Source organism: Trichophyton rubrum, assembly GCF_000151425.1.
Source record: "Trichophyton rubrum CBS 118892 genomic scaffold supercont2.14, whole genome shotgun sequence".
In the NCBI taxonomy this organism is placed as follows: domain Eukaryota; kingdom Fungi; phylum Ascomycota; class Eurotiomycetes; order Onygenales; family Arthrodermataceae; genus Trichophyton; species Trichophyton rubrum.
In genome coordinates, this window is record NW_003456415.1 from 81,647 (window position 1) to 96,404 (window position 14,758).

Consider the following 14,758-nt stretch of genomic DNA (forward strand, 5'->3'; position numbering starts at 1 on the left):
TCATCATTAAGTGGACATGGGGTAACTAGAACTTGTGAAAAATGAGTGTGAAAAAGAAAAACTCACCACAGTACATTACAGCTGAAGTCTGTACGTTGCAACTTCAAAGGCTCTAAGCACAATGTTCACACGCCGGGGTCCAGATCCCTCGATCGGCAGCTCTTCCAGATCATCTTCGAGAAGGTTACACTTGAACACCTTCTGCACCTTGAGATCTGTCTCTAAAACACCCGTGCTGCGTCCTCCCATCGAGTCGAAGATACGCACAATCACACTCTTGCCTTTACGGCGTGGCAGGTTGTCGTTAGAAACATCCTCGTCGTCTTGACCACGCTTCACAGTGTCCAGGACAAGTGCTGGCGTAGCATCGACCAGTCTCACGGCCTGGAAGTCTTGCAACGTCTCAGGTCCACATGCCGATTCAATGGCCAGCGGATGGTTAAAGTTGTACCCTGCTCTGACGGTGCGGTAGTCAAGTGGACCAGAGTGTGGCAGGATAGCGTACCGGATGCGGTGATGGCCAATGTCTGCGGTGTCGTCTGGTGCTTTCGAGGCACGGATGAGGGAGAGCCTCATCAGGTTGCCTGCGGTTGCAAAACCGTACTTGGAGTCATTCAGGATAGACACTCCGTATCCGCTCTCGGACAGATCAGCCCATTTGTGGCAGCATACCTCAAACTTGGCCATGTCCCAGCTAAAAAAATACGTTCGATTGTTAGCATTATACCCTGTCTTTGCAGTTCAATTTCAAAAGAGGAGTGTACTTACGTGGTGTTGTAGTGGGTTGGACGTCTGGTGATGCCAAATTGGCTCTCATACGATGCCTCGGTGTTGCGAATGTCAACAGGGAACTCGACCTTGAGGAACTTCATCGTCTCTTGCCATTCAACCTCGCAGTCCATCTCAACCATAGGCATGCTGTCTTTGGTCTCGGCAGAAAGGCTGATGGTGGTCTTCGCCCAGCTCTTGTCACTGATCTTGGTCTGAGTCACAACGCTGACTCGGTACGGAGACTGTTCTGCAATCTTGGTCTCCGTGGAGGTCAATTCCTTGCGTGAGTCGAGGTGGTAGACCTCGACATCCCAGGCTTGCCAGTAGAGTGGCTTGTCGTCAAAGATGACAAATTGGTTGGCTTTCCCTCCCTTTGCAATCACTTCGCGCTTTGCCTTCACATCAAACAGGGAGGTGATCACCCCCTTCTCGACCTTGAGCACTAGGCTGTCATTGCGTAGCTCGAAAACTCCGGTTTCTATTTCCTTCACATAAAGCGAAGCAGACTGAGTAGAGCTCAATGGCTCGACCTTCATCACTCCGGTGCCACCGCTCACGAGAGCATACTGTGAAGAGCTGGATGAAGCGCCTGGGTTCTCCATCCTGACAATCTCAGAGCGAGGCCAGGGAAGGGTGTTCAACGCAACAAGTTTACCGTCTGATCCAGACTCCTTGTTCTCGAAACCAAGCGCCTTCATGGCCTCATTTCTAACCTTTGCGCCAATCCTGAACACTTCCGCATAGAAAGCATCAGACTCATCATAGCACAGTCTGATTGCGCTACCGGGAAGACAGTCATGGAACTGGCAAAGCAAAACTGGCTCCCACATGTTGTCAATTTCCTTCTTGGGGTATTTGTACGAGGAGCTCCTGAGGGAGGCTAGAGTGGCAAGAAGTTCAACCTCACGGAGGAGGAATTCTCCCTTGCGGTTGTTCCTCTTATTATTGGATTGGGTGGTATAGGTTCCTCGGTGGAGTTCAAAGTACAGCTCTCCATACCAGGTTACAAACTTGGTTCCCCCCACAGCCTTCTTCTCAAGCGTTGCAAAGAAGTCGTCGACCGAGCCTCCAATGGTGACACGGGGCAGCAGTCCAACAGTGTCACTCATGCCTCTCTGTCGACGTAGCTTTTCGATATGCTCGAACGTGGGCCCACCACCGCCATCACCCTTTCCGAAGACAAGAAGAGAGGTGTTGTCCTGGTCCATGGACTTGTGCTGGGTGATACTGCGCTTAACATCACCGAAATGAGCTTCGGCAGTATATGTTTCTGACGGAGGCATATGGCAGATGACCTGGCTGCCATCAAGGGCAACCCAGTTAAAGGTCGTGTGAGGGAAGTTGTTGATATTGTTCCAGCTGAGTTTCTGAGTAAAGAAACGGGTCATCCCAGCCAGGCGGCAGAGCTGAGGAATCTGAGAAGAGTATCCGAACGTGTCAGGCAACCAGAATGTGGTGCATCGGTTACCGAAACGGCTCTCGAAGTATCTCTGGCCGTACAAGAACTGACGAACCAAAGACTCACCGCTAGGCAGGTTGGTATCATGCTCAACCCAGCTGCCACCAATGGGCTGGAAAGATCCCTTTTTCACCCAGGTCTTGACTCGGTCGAAGGCATAGGGGTATCCTTCTTCAAGCCACTTGAACTGTTGTGCCGAAGAGCAGGTAAAGCGGAATTCCGGATATCGCTCCATCAAGTCGCACTGGGTCGACCAGGACCGAGCTACTTTTCGCTTTGTTTCAGCAAACGGCCATAGCCAGCAGGTATCAATGTGGCAGTGGCCTGTTGCAAAGACAATGGGCTCGCCTTTGGTCTTGTAGACATCAGGAGAGTCGACTTTCGTTCCAATGTACTCCTGGGCAATCTTGCGTGCCTTGATGATAGACTCCTGGCTGCCATTGCCCTCGATAAAGGCATCCATCATGGCATTGCCAACGATCAAGGCCTTGTGAGCCTGCCAGGAATCCGAAGGGAACTCTCTAGCAGCATCTATGACCATGTCAGCTATGCCTTAACTTTTGATCCTGCGCTGCTTGACTAGTTACTAACCTCCAATCTGCCAGAAGTCATAGTTCAAAGCTCGTGCCTGGAGGTTGACAGCTACAATCTTGGCCGAGTCAAGCCTGTAGTACTTGTTTGTGCTGGGAGACTTGATGAGATCGCCGTCTGAGTTGCCAAAGAGGCCATTGCAGGCCATCTCAATGTAGAAGATGTGCGGCGCACCGTCTCTAAAGTCCTTGGGGATAATCCACTCGGTTCTGTCGCCTCCAGAGAGACCTTGCAACGGCCGGCCATCCTCAGTCCAGACCATCCCTTCGTTGCCGGCATTCCAATGGAACTCAAGGTGGTCATATTTCCTCATGTCCTCGGGAACTGTAAGCTGAATCTTGAACCAGTGAGTCGACCAGCTGGGCCCAAACGACTCTCCTCTGTGAGTAGGCTTGAACTCGTTCTTGACGGCATCCTTGAACGATGGTCTCGCAAGGTTTGGCACAGAGTAGACCCAAAGCTTCACGTATTTCTCATCGTCGTTGAGGGCGTAGAAGAACTTGCTGTATCCCCGCACCAGCTGTTAGCTATGTAAACAACGGCAGCATCATACATCTGACGACGATGTATCTGGAGCTTAAGAGATGGCACGCGAGCTCACTCTAGCAGATTATGGCCCTGGTACTGGCCCGTAGCCGTGAACTGGCGTAGACGGTCCTTGTAGATGGACGTGATATGCTGGCCCACGGGCTGTTCAGCAAGCACAGGGTAGATTGGAGCCTGTTTGGGAGCTGTCGCGCCCATGGTTTCTTGCTTCGCCAGCTCTGGTATACACACACACAAGATAGACACTGACTGTTCACTGTCCACGGCGCGGTACTTGGTGGATGTTGCGTGTTCTCTACAGCAGCTCGGGGGGTGAAGACGGCGAGCTGTCTTTATAGTTGGTGATCTGCAGCGTCCCGTTGCCCGGCTCCTCCTGTTGCTCTAACTGACTAGTCAACTAGCCTACCCCGCAGGTTTCTCCACGGGATGCGCAAGCCATAAGCAAGGATGGGCATCTGGGACGGCGAGACTACGACAGCAACAGACATCGGCTTGACCACAGTTGGTGATGGATGCGGCCTGACAGCCAGAGAGACGCTGGGATTCACAGTGAGTTGACAGGTGAGCTGCTGCATAGTTAGATGCTGGAGCTACTCGCTGACGAGTAACTATATAGATGTTTTGCCGACGCTAGTTAACTATGGCCGGATGGATGGCTGCGGTAGCCGACTCGAGGGTTACCGTGGGACAAGTAACAACACAAACTTGTCACCATCCATGAAGCCGCAGTCTCTGATCCGCTAGAGAGGCTTCGAGGAACAGTCCACTGATTGCTTAGTCCAGGGACCAGAGCGGTCGAGAGCCTGGTTGGGCCGGGTTCCTTGCCGCGTCGCCTGATCCTGTGGTGGTCATGCACCGAACCATTTGAATGCCAACCGGAGTACACATCCTCGTTGACAACCTAACCAGTTAGCTACATGGATAAAGTACGAGGCTCGAAGTCTCCTGACTCGGCATAAACTGCATGTACCTAGTGGATATCTTCTGACTCTCATGGTTGTGCATGTAAAGCTGTGGTTTGATTACTTGTGACATCAAAAGATGCTCCGGGACGGCCCCTGTTGATCGTAAGACGACAGGAATCACAGCGTAACCCAAGTCATAAAACTGCTATCATTAGTTAACTAACTCGTCCTAGAACATACGCAAAAGGCAGATCAGAACTCCCATGACAAAATCATCAGATACCCAAACATTAACATTACATCTTCCTTACAACCAATGAGGAGTCGGGCCAACCATCACAATCTTACTCTTCAACTCTTCCTTTCTTCTTTGCTCAGCCAGCTTGTTCGAGCTAGAAGCAAATGCTTCCCTAGAAAACTCAACAGTCGACCGCCATGCGTTGCCATTCCTTCCCAGCCCAAACCACTCTTCTCGCCTGTTACCTTCCCCAGGGCATGGTGGTGCAGTTCGGGGGGTGTTCAAAGATTGGATCTGTGGCTCGCTGGCATGTCGTCTTATGACCTTTGGAATTAGCTTGTTGAGATAGAACAGGCTAGACTTCTTTTTCTTCGGCTTGTTTTTTGACAATGCTTTGACTCCGTATAGCTGGTAGTCACTCGGAGGAATGGCAAGCTGCTTTGGCCTACGACCATTCTCTCCGGTCGGCGGTAAGGGGGGAGACCGAAAAAGGCCAAATCCACCCGTCTCTTTTCTGCTGCTTGATTCGGTGATTTCGTTGATCATGGAGGTGCTGGCACATGTCGTGAACGAGTATAACTGGGTGCGGTTCTGTGGCTTTTGCTTTGTCTTTGGGGAGCACTGTTCATCATCAACATGCTCCACACTCACTTCGGGAACGTCGGGTATGGAATGCTGTTGGATAAGCTCAATATATGAGGATGCGTCAGGGAGGTCACTAGCCTGAATGCCTCTATGATACGAGCTCGACTTTGACGTCCGTTGGTTCAACAATATTCTGCTGTGTCGTGGATGGGGCAAGTGGCAGAAGCACAGGGCTGAGTTACCCTCAGACCTCGGAGATTCAACCACCATCTGGTCATTCTCTCCCTTGCTGACTTGTTCGTCAATACCCTTGGCTCTTATTCTGAGACTTTCAGTACCCCGTCTAGGCATATCCGAAGAAGAACCCCTTTTCGGAATTTCCCTATCATCATGCGACCTCCTGCCCTCAAGTCTTGTTGAAGCCCTCACCAATCCTCCATTCCACGTCTGGAATATCGGATCCGTCGAATGGCGTGCGCGTTTCGCGGGGCTGGAAAGATGGTCTCTGTCTTGTCTCCTCCATCCGGGTGAACGAGGAACCGGTGATCGCTGTCTATAAAGCAACCGCAGCTCATCCACGGAGTGAGCATGGGCGGGACCCGAGTGTTTTGTATATATTGCACTCTCACGGTGTCTATCATTCGGACGCTGGTATCTGGCGCTGCTGAGGTACTGCTCGTCTGCAGAGGAAGAGCCGGAACTTCTCTTTGGCGGACTAGGGAGTGGTTTGTCAAGCTTCCATCTCGGTATGTATATCTTAGGCGAGTTGGGTTCCGGGGGGATAACCTGCTCCAATCCTTCCAGGGAGGACGAAGGCAGAAGAGGATGCATGTACGGTGCCCGGTGTGCTATTATCATCGTCATCTTGGTTGGTAGGCTTTGGTGTTGCAGGGAATATCAGAAGGAAGGGGAAGCAAAGGGAACAACCCTAGTCCAGGGCAATGAGGGCCGGTAATATACCAGATATGTCTCGTTGTTTGTACTGTCGATCTAACCCTGCATGCGTGCTAATCATTATCAACTGGTTGATTGTAGGGGAATTCAAACATCAAAGCCCATGGTGAAAGAGGCACAGGGCATCTTCAATGATACAAGGATACAAAGGATAATTGGCACATTTTCCAAGGCCATTGCCGTATCCGGCTTGCGTCACGCATATATAATTGTCATTGGGACTCTCGCATGATATATCCAACGCTTACTATGCGTGCTGTGTTGCTACCGGGGAGACTGTGGAGCTGGTGTCCTGTCGTCAATGATCCTGGAGGCATATAAAAACCAGCAGCTAGCTAGCGAGTTAGTGGTAACATACATGCGGCGTTACCCGGGCAAATCAAAGCTAAATATGCAGCCTGCAGGCTAAAATTCTTCGTTCGACTTCTAGTGTTTGAAATGGGCGAGAAGTAATATAACTAAAGATAGGGCCAAACAAAGGAAACCTATCCTGATCTACAGACACAAAGGGTAATCCATAACTAATTTATCGGCGCATGAACCCGTCCGCAGGAATTTAGCGTGGAATAGATAAACAAAAAAGCCTCATCTTCTTGAACTCCTTCCACCCCCCCAGAAAAAAAGTAAATAAAAGTCATCATCATGATTCCAATGCAGTGAATGGAGCGAGTGGGTAGGGCTGTGTCATGTTAGTTTTGCGGCCTTCTCAAATATCTCCGGCGTTAGGGTATCTTCGCGATCAACAACTTCGCTAAATCGCCCGAGGGACCTCAACCTAGATATCATATCTTCGTCCCCAAGGTGGCTGTTATGTTCAAACTCCGGCTCTTCATCGTATGCAACTCTTGCGGCATCAACCAGGATCCGGGCCGTCATGCCGAACACTCGAAAGCGCTCAAGACCTAACGACGATTTCTCCTCTTCTAACTGGTTAATGGCATCATCTTGCTCTTTGCTATGCTTCTTGGGTGTAGCAACTCTCTGATTCGTTGTAGCAACGAAAAAATGGTGCACTAATCCAGTCAGCAGTGAACACACTATGGATCCAACCTATAACTGAAGGATAGAAAAGAAAAAAACATAGACCTACTTCTCCACTGGGTTGAATTCCATTGTGTCCATGATCCCTCGTACCAATCACTTGGTTTCCCGGGGAGGGCATCGTCTCCCTCTCCCCGGGGCTCATCAGTCACTTTCAAGAAGTTATGGAACGGGGCAGTGAAAACAGCCGCCACTTCTTTGGCGTCTAGTTGGGGTATAAATGCTTCTTCGGGATCGGCGTCTTCACCTGTCTTTTCGTTGTAAGAGTGCAAGAGCGCAATACATGGGCGGACAGCAAGTTCTGTCCGGGCCAAACTGGCCGGTAGTTCACACAGATGCTCAACCCAGAAAGGCGACGGCATCTGCTGGTCTATGTTTGGTAGACCAATCTCCTCGTACGCTTCACGCCGGGCTGTTTGGAAAGGAGTCTCACTTGGGCCATCCGCTTTTCCGCCGGGCAAAGCCGCTTGCCCAGGATCTAAAGCAGTTGTTAGTTGTTATGTTGACATGATTGCTCTAGCGTTGGGTGTGAAGTGGAATATACATGATTTGAGCGTGCTTGCACGAATGGTCAAAATGACCCGAAGATCTCCTCTCCGATCAGCAAAGAGAAGTAATAATACTGAAGCCTGCCTTGTAGAGGGCATGGAGTAGTAGTTCGTTGGGGGCGGAGTGTATCTCCTCAGCCGCTCAATGGCATTCTACCGTCCCAACAGTTAGAGGAATGATGTTTCACTACTCAGCCATTCTGGAACGATATGATAGCGATCGACTGCATGAGACAATGCATCTGTCCATTCATGCAGGTCGCAGGGTGTCCTTTTGTATGTCCATGCAGGAGTGCTATATTTACTGACCTTGGATTCCTGGGATAGCGGCGCCATCTTTCCTTTCACCGTTGAAGATCCTGCGGCGCACGAAAATGGCCGAATATGAGAGATGCTACTATGGCAACGGGCTAGATCTAGGGGGACAGACCGGAGACTCTGCCTCATATCTCTCCTGTGAGACGTGATGCTCGATATAATGCACCTGGCCAGCCTCATGTAGTTAAAAATCAGGCAGGTCGTGTTGGGTTTGCCGCATCTCAACATCTCGACGGCTGAAGTTGTGCCGAGGTCGGAGTTGGGCGCAGCAGACACGATCAGCCACCAAATAGCCGTCTACCAGGATATTCATTGAGCCAAATAGTTACATAAATTTTGTAGAATAACACATTAATGGTATCAAGTAGGCACTTTTTTCGTCCATGATCTAGCTAGTTATAATGATATTTCACCCCAGTGATTGACCAAAGCAACCATTTTCTATAACTACAAGCCTTCCTCACCCCGGTCTAAACCAAAACATATCAAAATAAGAAGATGAGAGAACAAAGGAAAAGGTTGGGAGGTATGAAAAAGCAGTGAATCGGGGACATGATGCAGAGTAGCGTTAGCTCATCTCACCAGGGTGGAACCCTTTATCAAGGGGAGGGAATGACAGGAGAATGCGAGATTTGGATAAGATAATTACAAAATAAGGGGATAAACAAATACACTTGTTAGAATTTAAGAAGGAAATGAACGTCGGACTTGGGAGCGTGTCGACCATTTACTGCTTCTTTTCTTCAGCCTGATCCTGCTTGGTAGACTCTTTTTCGGCTGCGTTATCATTCTCCGTCTTTTCAGGCTGAGAAGTAGACTCGGCTCCAGAGGATGCATCCATGTGCTTATCCTCTTTCTCATCGATATCCTCATGGTCCTTGGGTGCCGGCATGCCCGTATTGCCGTTCTCAGTGATCTGTTCGTTCTCTTCCTCGATAAGCTCCTGCTGTTCCTTCACGACCTCGAGACGCTGTCTGTTCGTAGCGGCTCCCTCAGCGTTATGGACCTCGAGCTCGATCTCATGGAACAGCTCCTCGGGGATACTAGAAAGTACAGATCGGAGAGCATCCATCTGAGAGGAGATTTCATACTCTTGCGAGTGCTGGGTATACATGTATGCGTTGCTTAGAACGAGCAAGGTAGATGGGACACCCTGCTTCAGACGTAGGTCAAGCCACATGGACAAGTCATCCCGGAGCCTAGCAGGGGAAAGACCATGGGTTCGGAGACCGCGAGACGCACACGCCATCTGAAGCTCGGGGATAAGCAACGAGTCAACTCCCTCGTATGCAATGGCCCTATCATCGCGCTTGATCTGGCGCATTCTGACACGGATGGTATATCGGAGCATAGCATCAGTGCCGAAAGTGTTGAGATTCATGTACTTGCACATCGCGACCAGTTGCGGCCGCGACAAGTTGTCCAGGGTCAGATCATCCTTGAAGATTTTGCAGACGGCTATAACATCTTCATCCGACGGGGTTTCGCCGGTTGCTCGGACTTTTCGGAAGAATTCAGTGAATTCTTCCTTCTTAGCGTTCATCGGGCTTAAGGGAAGGCCGGTCTCTCGCAGCGTTCCCTGTAGGAAATTAGAGACTTCCTTGCGTGTGCCTCGGAGAATAGCGGCCTTGTCGTCCTTGGACTTTTGGCCCTCATAGGTGCTTGGTAAAAGGTTGGGGAAGAGTTTGAGAGCCACAGGGAGAAGCAATTCAGCAAATGGAATGATAACAAAGGCAGAGAAAGGAACAAGCCGGGCCAGATCTCGGACGGTTCTTTTCAACTAAACCAACCAGTCAGTAGAGAGCCGGAGATGAAGGTGTGTAGTATAACATACCTGTCTGTTCTCTCTTCTACTCAGTTCGTAACCCGCAGCCATCTTCAGCGCAAGTTTGGAACTAATCTTCACCTCTGCAGCCAGAAGTTTCGTCCCGTCCCAGTAATGCTGAATCTCCTTCTTGATCTTCTGTCCGATAGTCAACTTCTTAGGCTCCTTCTTCTCCTCTACCTGGCCTTTCTCCGCTGCCTCCGACACAGCAACATCGTGTATCCTCCTCTCCAGCTCCTTAGACTCGAGTTCTATGCTATCCAGCTGTCTCAAGATCGAACTGGAGGTAGGCGGCTCCTTTGACGAAGTAGCCCGCGACTGAGTCTCCTTTGTAAGCGGCTGTTTGGCCTTCTCGACATCGAATCCAGGTGGTGGGAAGTTGTTCGGGTTGTTGGATCCTTGCGATGTGGATGGGCCGGTTGAGTAGCCACGCCGGAGTTGCGCAAGCTCAAGGCCGACCGATGGCCGAGATGGATGAAAAGATTGAGTCCGGAAAGCGGAGTGAGAGTATCTGGCGATGCTGAGGCGTCCAGCATCTGCTGCGATTGTTAGATCAGAGATCAAAAGGGGGGCCGGAGGACAGAGGAGTATGATGGGTGTGTTTGCATACCGCTCTGCATCAGCCTCCTTAGAAGTAATCCATTCTGGCTAAGGTTCCGCACAGCCATGTATGCGTTGAGTATGGGGAAATCCTGGACAACCGCTCAAAATGATAGAAGACAGGCCAAAAATATGAAGTATTCGCTTTCTGTTAGATGAAGTTTCTAGTGCTTCTGGATGTCTGACGCTTCTTCAGCTTATGGTCGGGGCAAAAAGTCCCCCAGTGATTAATCCTCCGGCCGATGTCAGAAATGCTACGGACAAAATATTTCGCCGGCGCCACCAAAAAATTGCCCCTGGAACGTGGATTCATGGACGGCTGAAGGCATCTTAACGTTATTTAGGTACGAAAGGGTTGAATTTTACAGAGACAGCGACCAGTGATAGAAGGGGGCGTAAGGAGTGATTTTTCGCTGTGGTGGGTAGTATTAGGATTAGATGTGCGGACAAAAAATTAGTCATGATCCAAGAGGACATCAACGATCAACAGGGGGGTATATATGTACATCCTAGGACTCTGCAAACATAGTAGAGGCATCACTAACAAAAGGAAGCAGGACATAAGATGAAATCGTCGACAGGGGAGGGAGTACAAAAATAACAACGCATGTTAAAAAGAACGCTAGACAGAGGCATCCTTGGGTCGTCTATTTGTAGTATTATGAGAGGCAGGTTCATCGACCAAGGCGCCGGTAGAGGCGGCTTTGGAATTTGCGTTGAGATCAAGATTGGTGATGAGTTGGCTTGGTTCGACATAGGGCTGCTTGGGGGTTGTCATGACCACGCCGGTGAGAGAGGCAGCCTTTATTCCATCAGGATCCTGGGGGTCAGCCACGGCCGTGAGAGCTTCAGGAGACATCTGCCACTTGGCCACGTCTCTCTTCAATTGCTCGAGCTCCTTCTGGAACCGCTTTCCGAACACGTCGATGTAGAATGTGGCTCCGTTGTAGATACTCCAGATGAACATGATAGTTAAGAAGGCACTGCTTGCCCACTGGTACCAGAACCAGAGCGGACAGGGGACAATCGTGAGGATGGCGTATATATACTGGATCATCATGAAGGCCGGTTCTTGCAGTGGCAGGGAGAGATGAAGCACGAATTTGCCGATCCACGTTTTAGCATAGGATCGACGCAGCCAGGTGAAACTAGTTGGGCGGCCGGCAGCAATCTTATCTCTCTGGCGCACAGTGATGAAAAAGTGGTAGCTCAGCTGCCAGATGGCGTAGGGAACAGACGCCCAGATCATCATGGCTCCCAGTGTGTAGTGTTCGGGAGAGCCCGGGGCGCTAAACTTGATCCGATACACCGCCGGGAATCTTGTTTCTAGTATCTCTGGGGGTGTAAGATGCACTAGACAGTGCAGGGTCACCGGCGGCATAATATGGATGAACAAGCTGCAGTTACAGTTAGAAAAGACGGCCCAGTTAGGTATAAAGAATGAACTAACTTACCTGACAACTTTGTCTATGCTGTGAAAAACCATCGAGTTTCTCCACATGGCAATAGCCACGGCGTTATTTCCGTATGCCAGACACCACGTACTCAAAAAGAGCCGTTTGGAGTTGGGGAACACCCACATGCTAAGGATGGTGAGGAGGTTGACAAAGTAACACAGATCAGCAAGGAAGTAATGGTAACCGATCTTGCAGTATCTATAGTATCGTTGGGGCATAAAGTAGATAAGCTGGCCGGTGAACCAGAGGTAAAAGTAGGTAGGGAACGCTCCGAGCAGGTAGCCACTGATGAATACGTTGAGCACACCAGCAATAAACGAAATCTTTTCTATAGCAGTGACAGTGACGGTATCGTTCCAGCGGATAGCAAGTCGTTCGACCGAGCTCTTCATCCGCTTTCGGTATTTCTGCAGCTGCTCTTCCGAAGAAGGCATTCTCTTTCTGAATTCACCCACGACTCTCTGGCGAGCCTGCTGGCTGGTTGATTTAAACTTCTCCTGATGACGCTTGACCCTCTCCTTCTGCGCGTTGAGCGAGGCCTGCCACTTCTCCAGCTTCTGTGATATGGCCAGGTTGCCGAGCAAGTCGAGCACGGTCACTCTCTCGACTGGTGTAAGCGGCTCCCAGTCCTCTTGATAGGAGCTGCTCCCCTCTGACGAGATGCGAGAGAGTGGACTGAGTGCCAGGGGGCTCCGTCCACCCTCTGGAGTTGTAGCCGGAGGCTCCTCCTGCGCAACAACAACTGTCTCGACATTGCTCGAAATAGGAGCGGACTGTGACTGCGGTAGGTTGACGGGCTCTGACTTGACCCGCTGTAGGTCGGGACGCTCCATGGCGGCGGTCTGCGTTGTCACGAAGAGTTCGCGTCTGAAAAAGCTATTCTCTGTATTTATTGTACCGGAGAGGAAGAAGCTATGGTGTGGAAAGGAGGAAAAGGGCCCAGCCCGTTCGGAGCTATGCTGGTCTCTGGGAGGTGCTGCCTAGATTCTGGCCATGGGTGTCTCGAGTCAGCTTGGGGGAAATCGATCTGGAACACGGCCACTCTAGCAAAGTCCCAAACGAGATAAGCAAGGAGGAAAAAGAAAAGCTGGGCAAAAGCAACGATCTCGTTGGCAGCATAAAGGCAACCGAAGAAAAGGAGACGAGAAGCAGGAAGAGGAGAGGAAACACTTACCCACAGCGCGCGGGCGGTCATTTATGTGCTGTATATATACAGGTCCAGGCGGTCATGCAAAGGACAGGCTCCCTCCGACTTCTCCACGCCCACGCCAACGGACGCCCTCGTGCTGCAGGTGGCGATCGAGCCCTTTCCAGCAGCGCGCAGAAGCAAGCTCGGTCCTGTCCTGTCTTGCCTGGTCTCGCTGCGCTGCCGCTCTACCGTTCGGCTCTTTGTGCGTGGACGAGGAGGAGGAGGAGGAGGAGAGATCCCATGATGCTGGCGATGGGAGGCAGCCTCAAAAAGAAACGACGGTTGGGGAGTCGACGGCGAGCCAGCTGCTTACCGGAACGGGACTGTGTGCACGGACACGCGCGCGTGGTTGGTCGCTGGGCGGCAGCGCAGTTCTAGAAGAGGCTTAGTCAGAAGATTAGTCAGTGGCTTCTGAGGTAAGGCCTCGACAAAAGGGGGCTAACGCCGAAAAGTAAGGTTTCGATGGTACTCACGTGATATAAAAGATTAGGTAAATTGAAGTTAACTGGAGAAGCGCTTCCTCTGTTTGACAACGTCGCCCTCGTAGGCAGATTAATCTACATAGCTCTATTTCCATCGCCTTCCTGAGCTGTCCATATACTTATCTTCTCATAATCATTTCCGTGTGTAGTATGATAGTGTTTGGGTCACAATCATCCGAGCTGAAAAACACGGCATAGAAGTTGTCCTCAACTTTTCCCGTGCTCTTGACTATAACTGGCACCTTTGCTCTGTTTAGCTGTTCCGTTCTCCAGCACTCTGAGACTTTTCATGCGGAATGACCTCTCCCCAACAAGAAATTACCTATCCGTGATCGAAACTTTTACGAGCTATGAAAGAATTCTCAACAATTAACTATTTTACTGAATATCACACTCCACCTCAACCTATTGTTGAGGCTGCTGTCGATGCTGCTCGCGGAGGCCGGGTGGAGGACCTTGCCAGTCTGGTCAAAGACTATCCCAACCTTAAATACTCCATATTCGTGAACCGGGTAGCCATATCAGGAAAGGGAGGCATTTCTACATACCAAGTCCTGGTAGACAGTGGCTGCAATATCAACATTTCGTATGGCTACGGTGGTTCTCCTCTGATAAATGCCATCTACCATAAAAAATTCCCATTGGCTCGACACCTGCTGAGCTTAAGAGTAAACCCGAATATCAATAACTTAGGGATCTATTTGGCTCCATTGGGGGTTGCCGTCTCCTTTAGGCCTGAGTTTGTGGTTGACCTCCTTGATGCCGGAGTAGATATTTAAAATACGAGAGCACTCCATATTGTAGCAATCAAAGGTAATCTGGAAATTATGTAGCTACTATTGGACCGAGGAGCCGACGTCAATGAAGTGACTAAGTATCCATTTTACGCTATGGTTGGTTTCTATGGAGGATCCCCTCCTATGTATTGGGCTGTCCAAGGTGGCCATATGGAAGTAGTGACCCTGCTACTACAGTACCTGGTTTGTTTAGATATGGTGGATGAGAATGGATTGACACCCGCTGAGCGGGCTAATAAACGCGGGTTTGAAGCTGCTAAAGATGCTTTAAGGAGACATGAAAGCATCAAGCATGCAGTAACGCCTCCTAAATCAGGCAAATAACGTCCTAACTATCATTTATGTGATATCCCCTTATCAAATAATACCGCTTAATTTGGACTAAATCATGTACAAACTAGAACTGTGTAGTTCTCGAGAATCATTAATAATGAAATTGTCAGGAAACATCT

The 14,758-nt window shown here is 50.2% G+C and overlaps 7 protein-coding genes across 8 annotated transcripts; 1 reads left to right on the forward strand and 6 right to left on the reverse strand.

Annotated features, from left to right (window-relative positions):
- Window positions 1–75: 75 nt before the first annotated feature.
- Window positions 76–2,771, reverse strand: TERG_12680 (uncharacterized protein; the record flags this gene model as incomplete). The annotated part of the gene is made up of 2 exons (XM_003231034.2): window positions 76–694; window positions 769–2,771. 2 exons carry the CDS (start codon window positions 2,769–2,771, stop codon window positions 76–78), a joined length of 2,622 nt encoding a protein of 873 aa, XP_003231082.2.
- A 45-nt stretch (window positions 2,772–2,816) lies between these two features.
- Window positions 2,817–3,565, reverse strand: TERG_12681 (uncharacterized protein; the record flags this gene model as incomplete). Its single annotated transcript, XM_047751607.1, has 2 exons — window positions 2,817–3,324; window positions 3,423–3,565. The coding sequence occupies 2 exons, from the start codon at window positions 3,563–3,565 to the stop codon at window positions 2,817–2,819; spliced, it is 651 nt and encodes a 216-aa protein (XP_047607527.1).
- Window positions 3,566–4,579: 1,014 nt separating this feature from the next.
- TERG_12682 (uncharacterized protein) lies at window positions 4,580–5,959 on the reverse strand (the record flags this gene model as incomplete). The annotated part of the gene is made up of 1 exon (XM_047751608.1): window positions 4,580–5,959. One exon carries the CDS (start codon window positions 5,957–5,959, stop codon window positions 4,580–4,582), a length of 1,380 nt encoding a protein of 459 aa, XP_047607528.1.
- A 774-nt stretch (window positions 5,960–6,733) lies between these two features.
- On the reverse strand, window positions 6,734–8,184 carry TERG_08381 (uncharacterized protein; the record flags this gene model as incomplete). Its single annotated transcript, XM_003231036.2, has 4 exons — window positions 6,734–7,062; window positions 7,140–7,568; window positions 7,635–7,791; window positions 7,948–8,184. The coding sequence occupies 4 exons, from the start codon at window positions 8,182–8,184 to the stop codon at window positions 6,734–6,736; spliced, it is 1,152 nt and encodes a 383-aa protein (XP_003231084.2).
- A 499-nt stretch (window positions 8,185–8,683) lies between these two features.
- TERG_08382 (uncharacterized protein) lies at window positions 8,684–10,449 on the reverse strand (the record flags this gene model as incomplete). Its single annotated transcript, XM_003231037.1, has 3 exons — window positions 8,684–9,736; window positions 9,791–10,317; window positions 10,392–10,449. 3 exons carry the CDS (start codon window positions 10,447–10,449, stop codon window positions 8,684–8,686), a joined length of 1,638 nt encoding a protein of 545 aa, XP_003231085.1.
- Window positions 10,450–10,691: 242 nt separating this feature from the next.
- On the reverse strand, window positions 10,692–13,168 carry TERG_08383. 2 transcript variants are annotated; one of them, XM_047750564.1, is made up of 3 exons: window positions 13,013–13,168; window positions 11,836–12,825; window positions 10,692–11,778 (listed from the first exon to the last, which is right to left on the reverse strand). In XM_047750564.1, exons 2-3 carry the CDS (start codon window positions 12,669–12,671, stop codon window positions 11,004–11,006), a joined length of 1,611 nt encoding a protein of 536 aa, XP_047607529.1. In that variant the 5' UTR covers window positions 12,672–12,825; window positions 13,013–13,168; the 3' UTR covers window positions 10,692–11,003. The 2 variants fall into 2 exon arrangements, with proteins under 2 accessions (XP_047607529.1, XP_003231086.1); XM_003231038.2 differs by having other exon boundaries at window positions 11,836–13,168.
- Window positions 13,169–13,372: 204 nt separating this feature from the next.
- On the forward strand, window positions 13,373–14,630 carry TERG_08384 (uncharacterized protein; the record flags this gene model as incomplete). The annotated part of the gene is made up of 2 exons (XM_003231039.2): window positions 13,373–14,276; window positions 14,343–14,630. The coding sequence occupies exons 1-2, from the start codon at window positions 13,860–13,862 to the stop codon at window positions 14,628–14,630; spliced, it is 705 nt and encodes a 234-aa protein (XP_003231087.1). The 5' UTR covers window positions 13,373–13,859.
- Window positions 14,631–14,758: the final 128 nt, after the last annotated feature.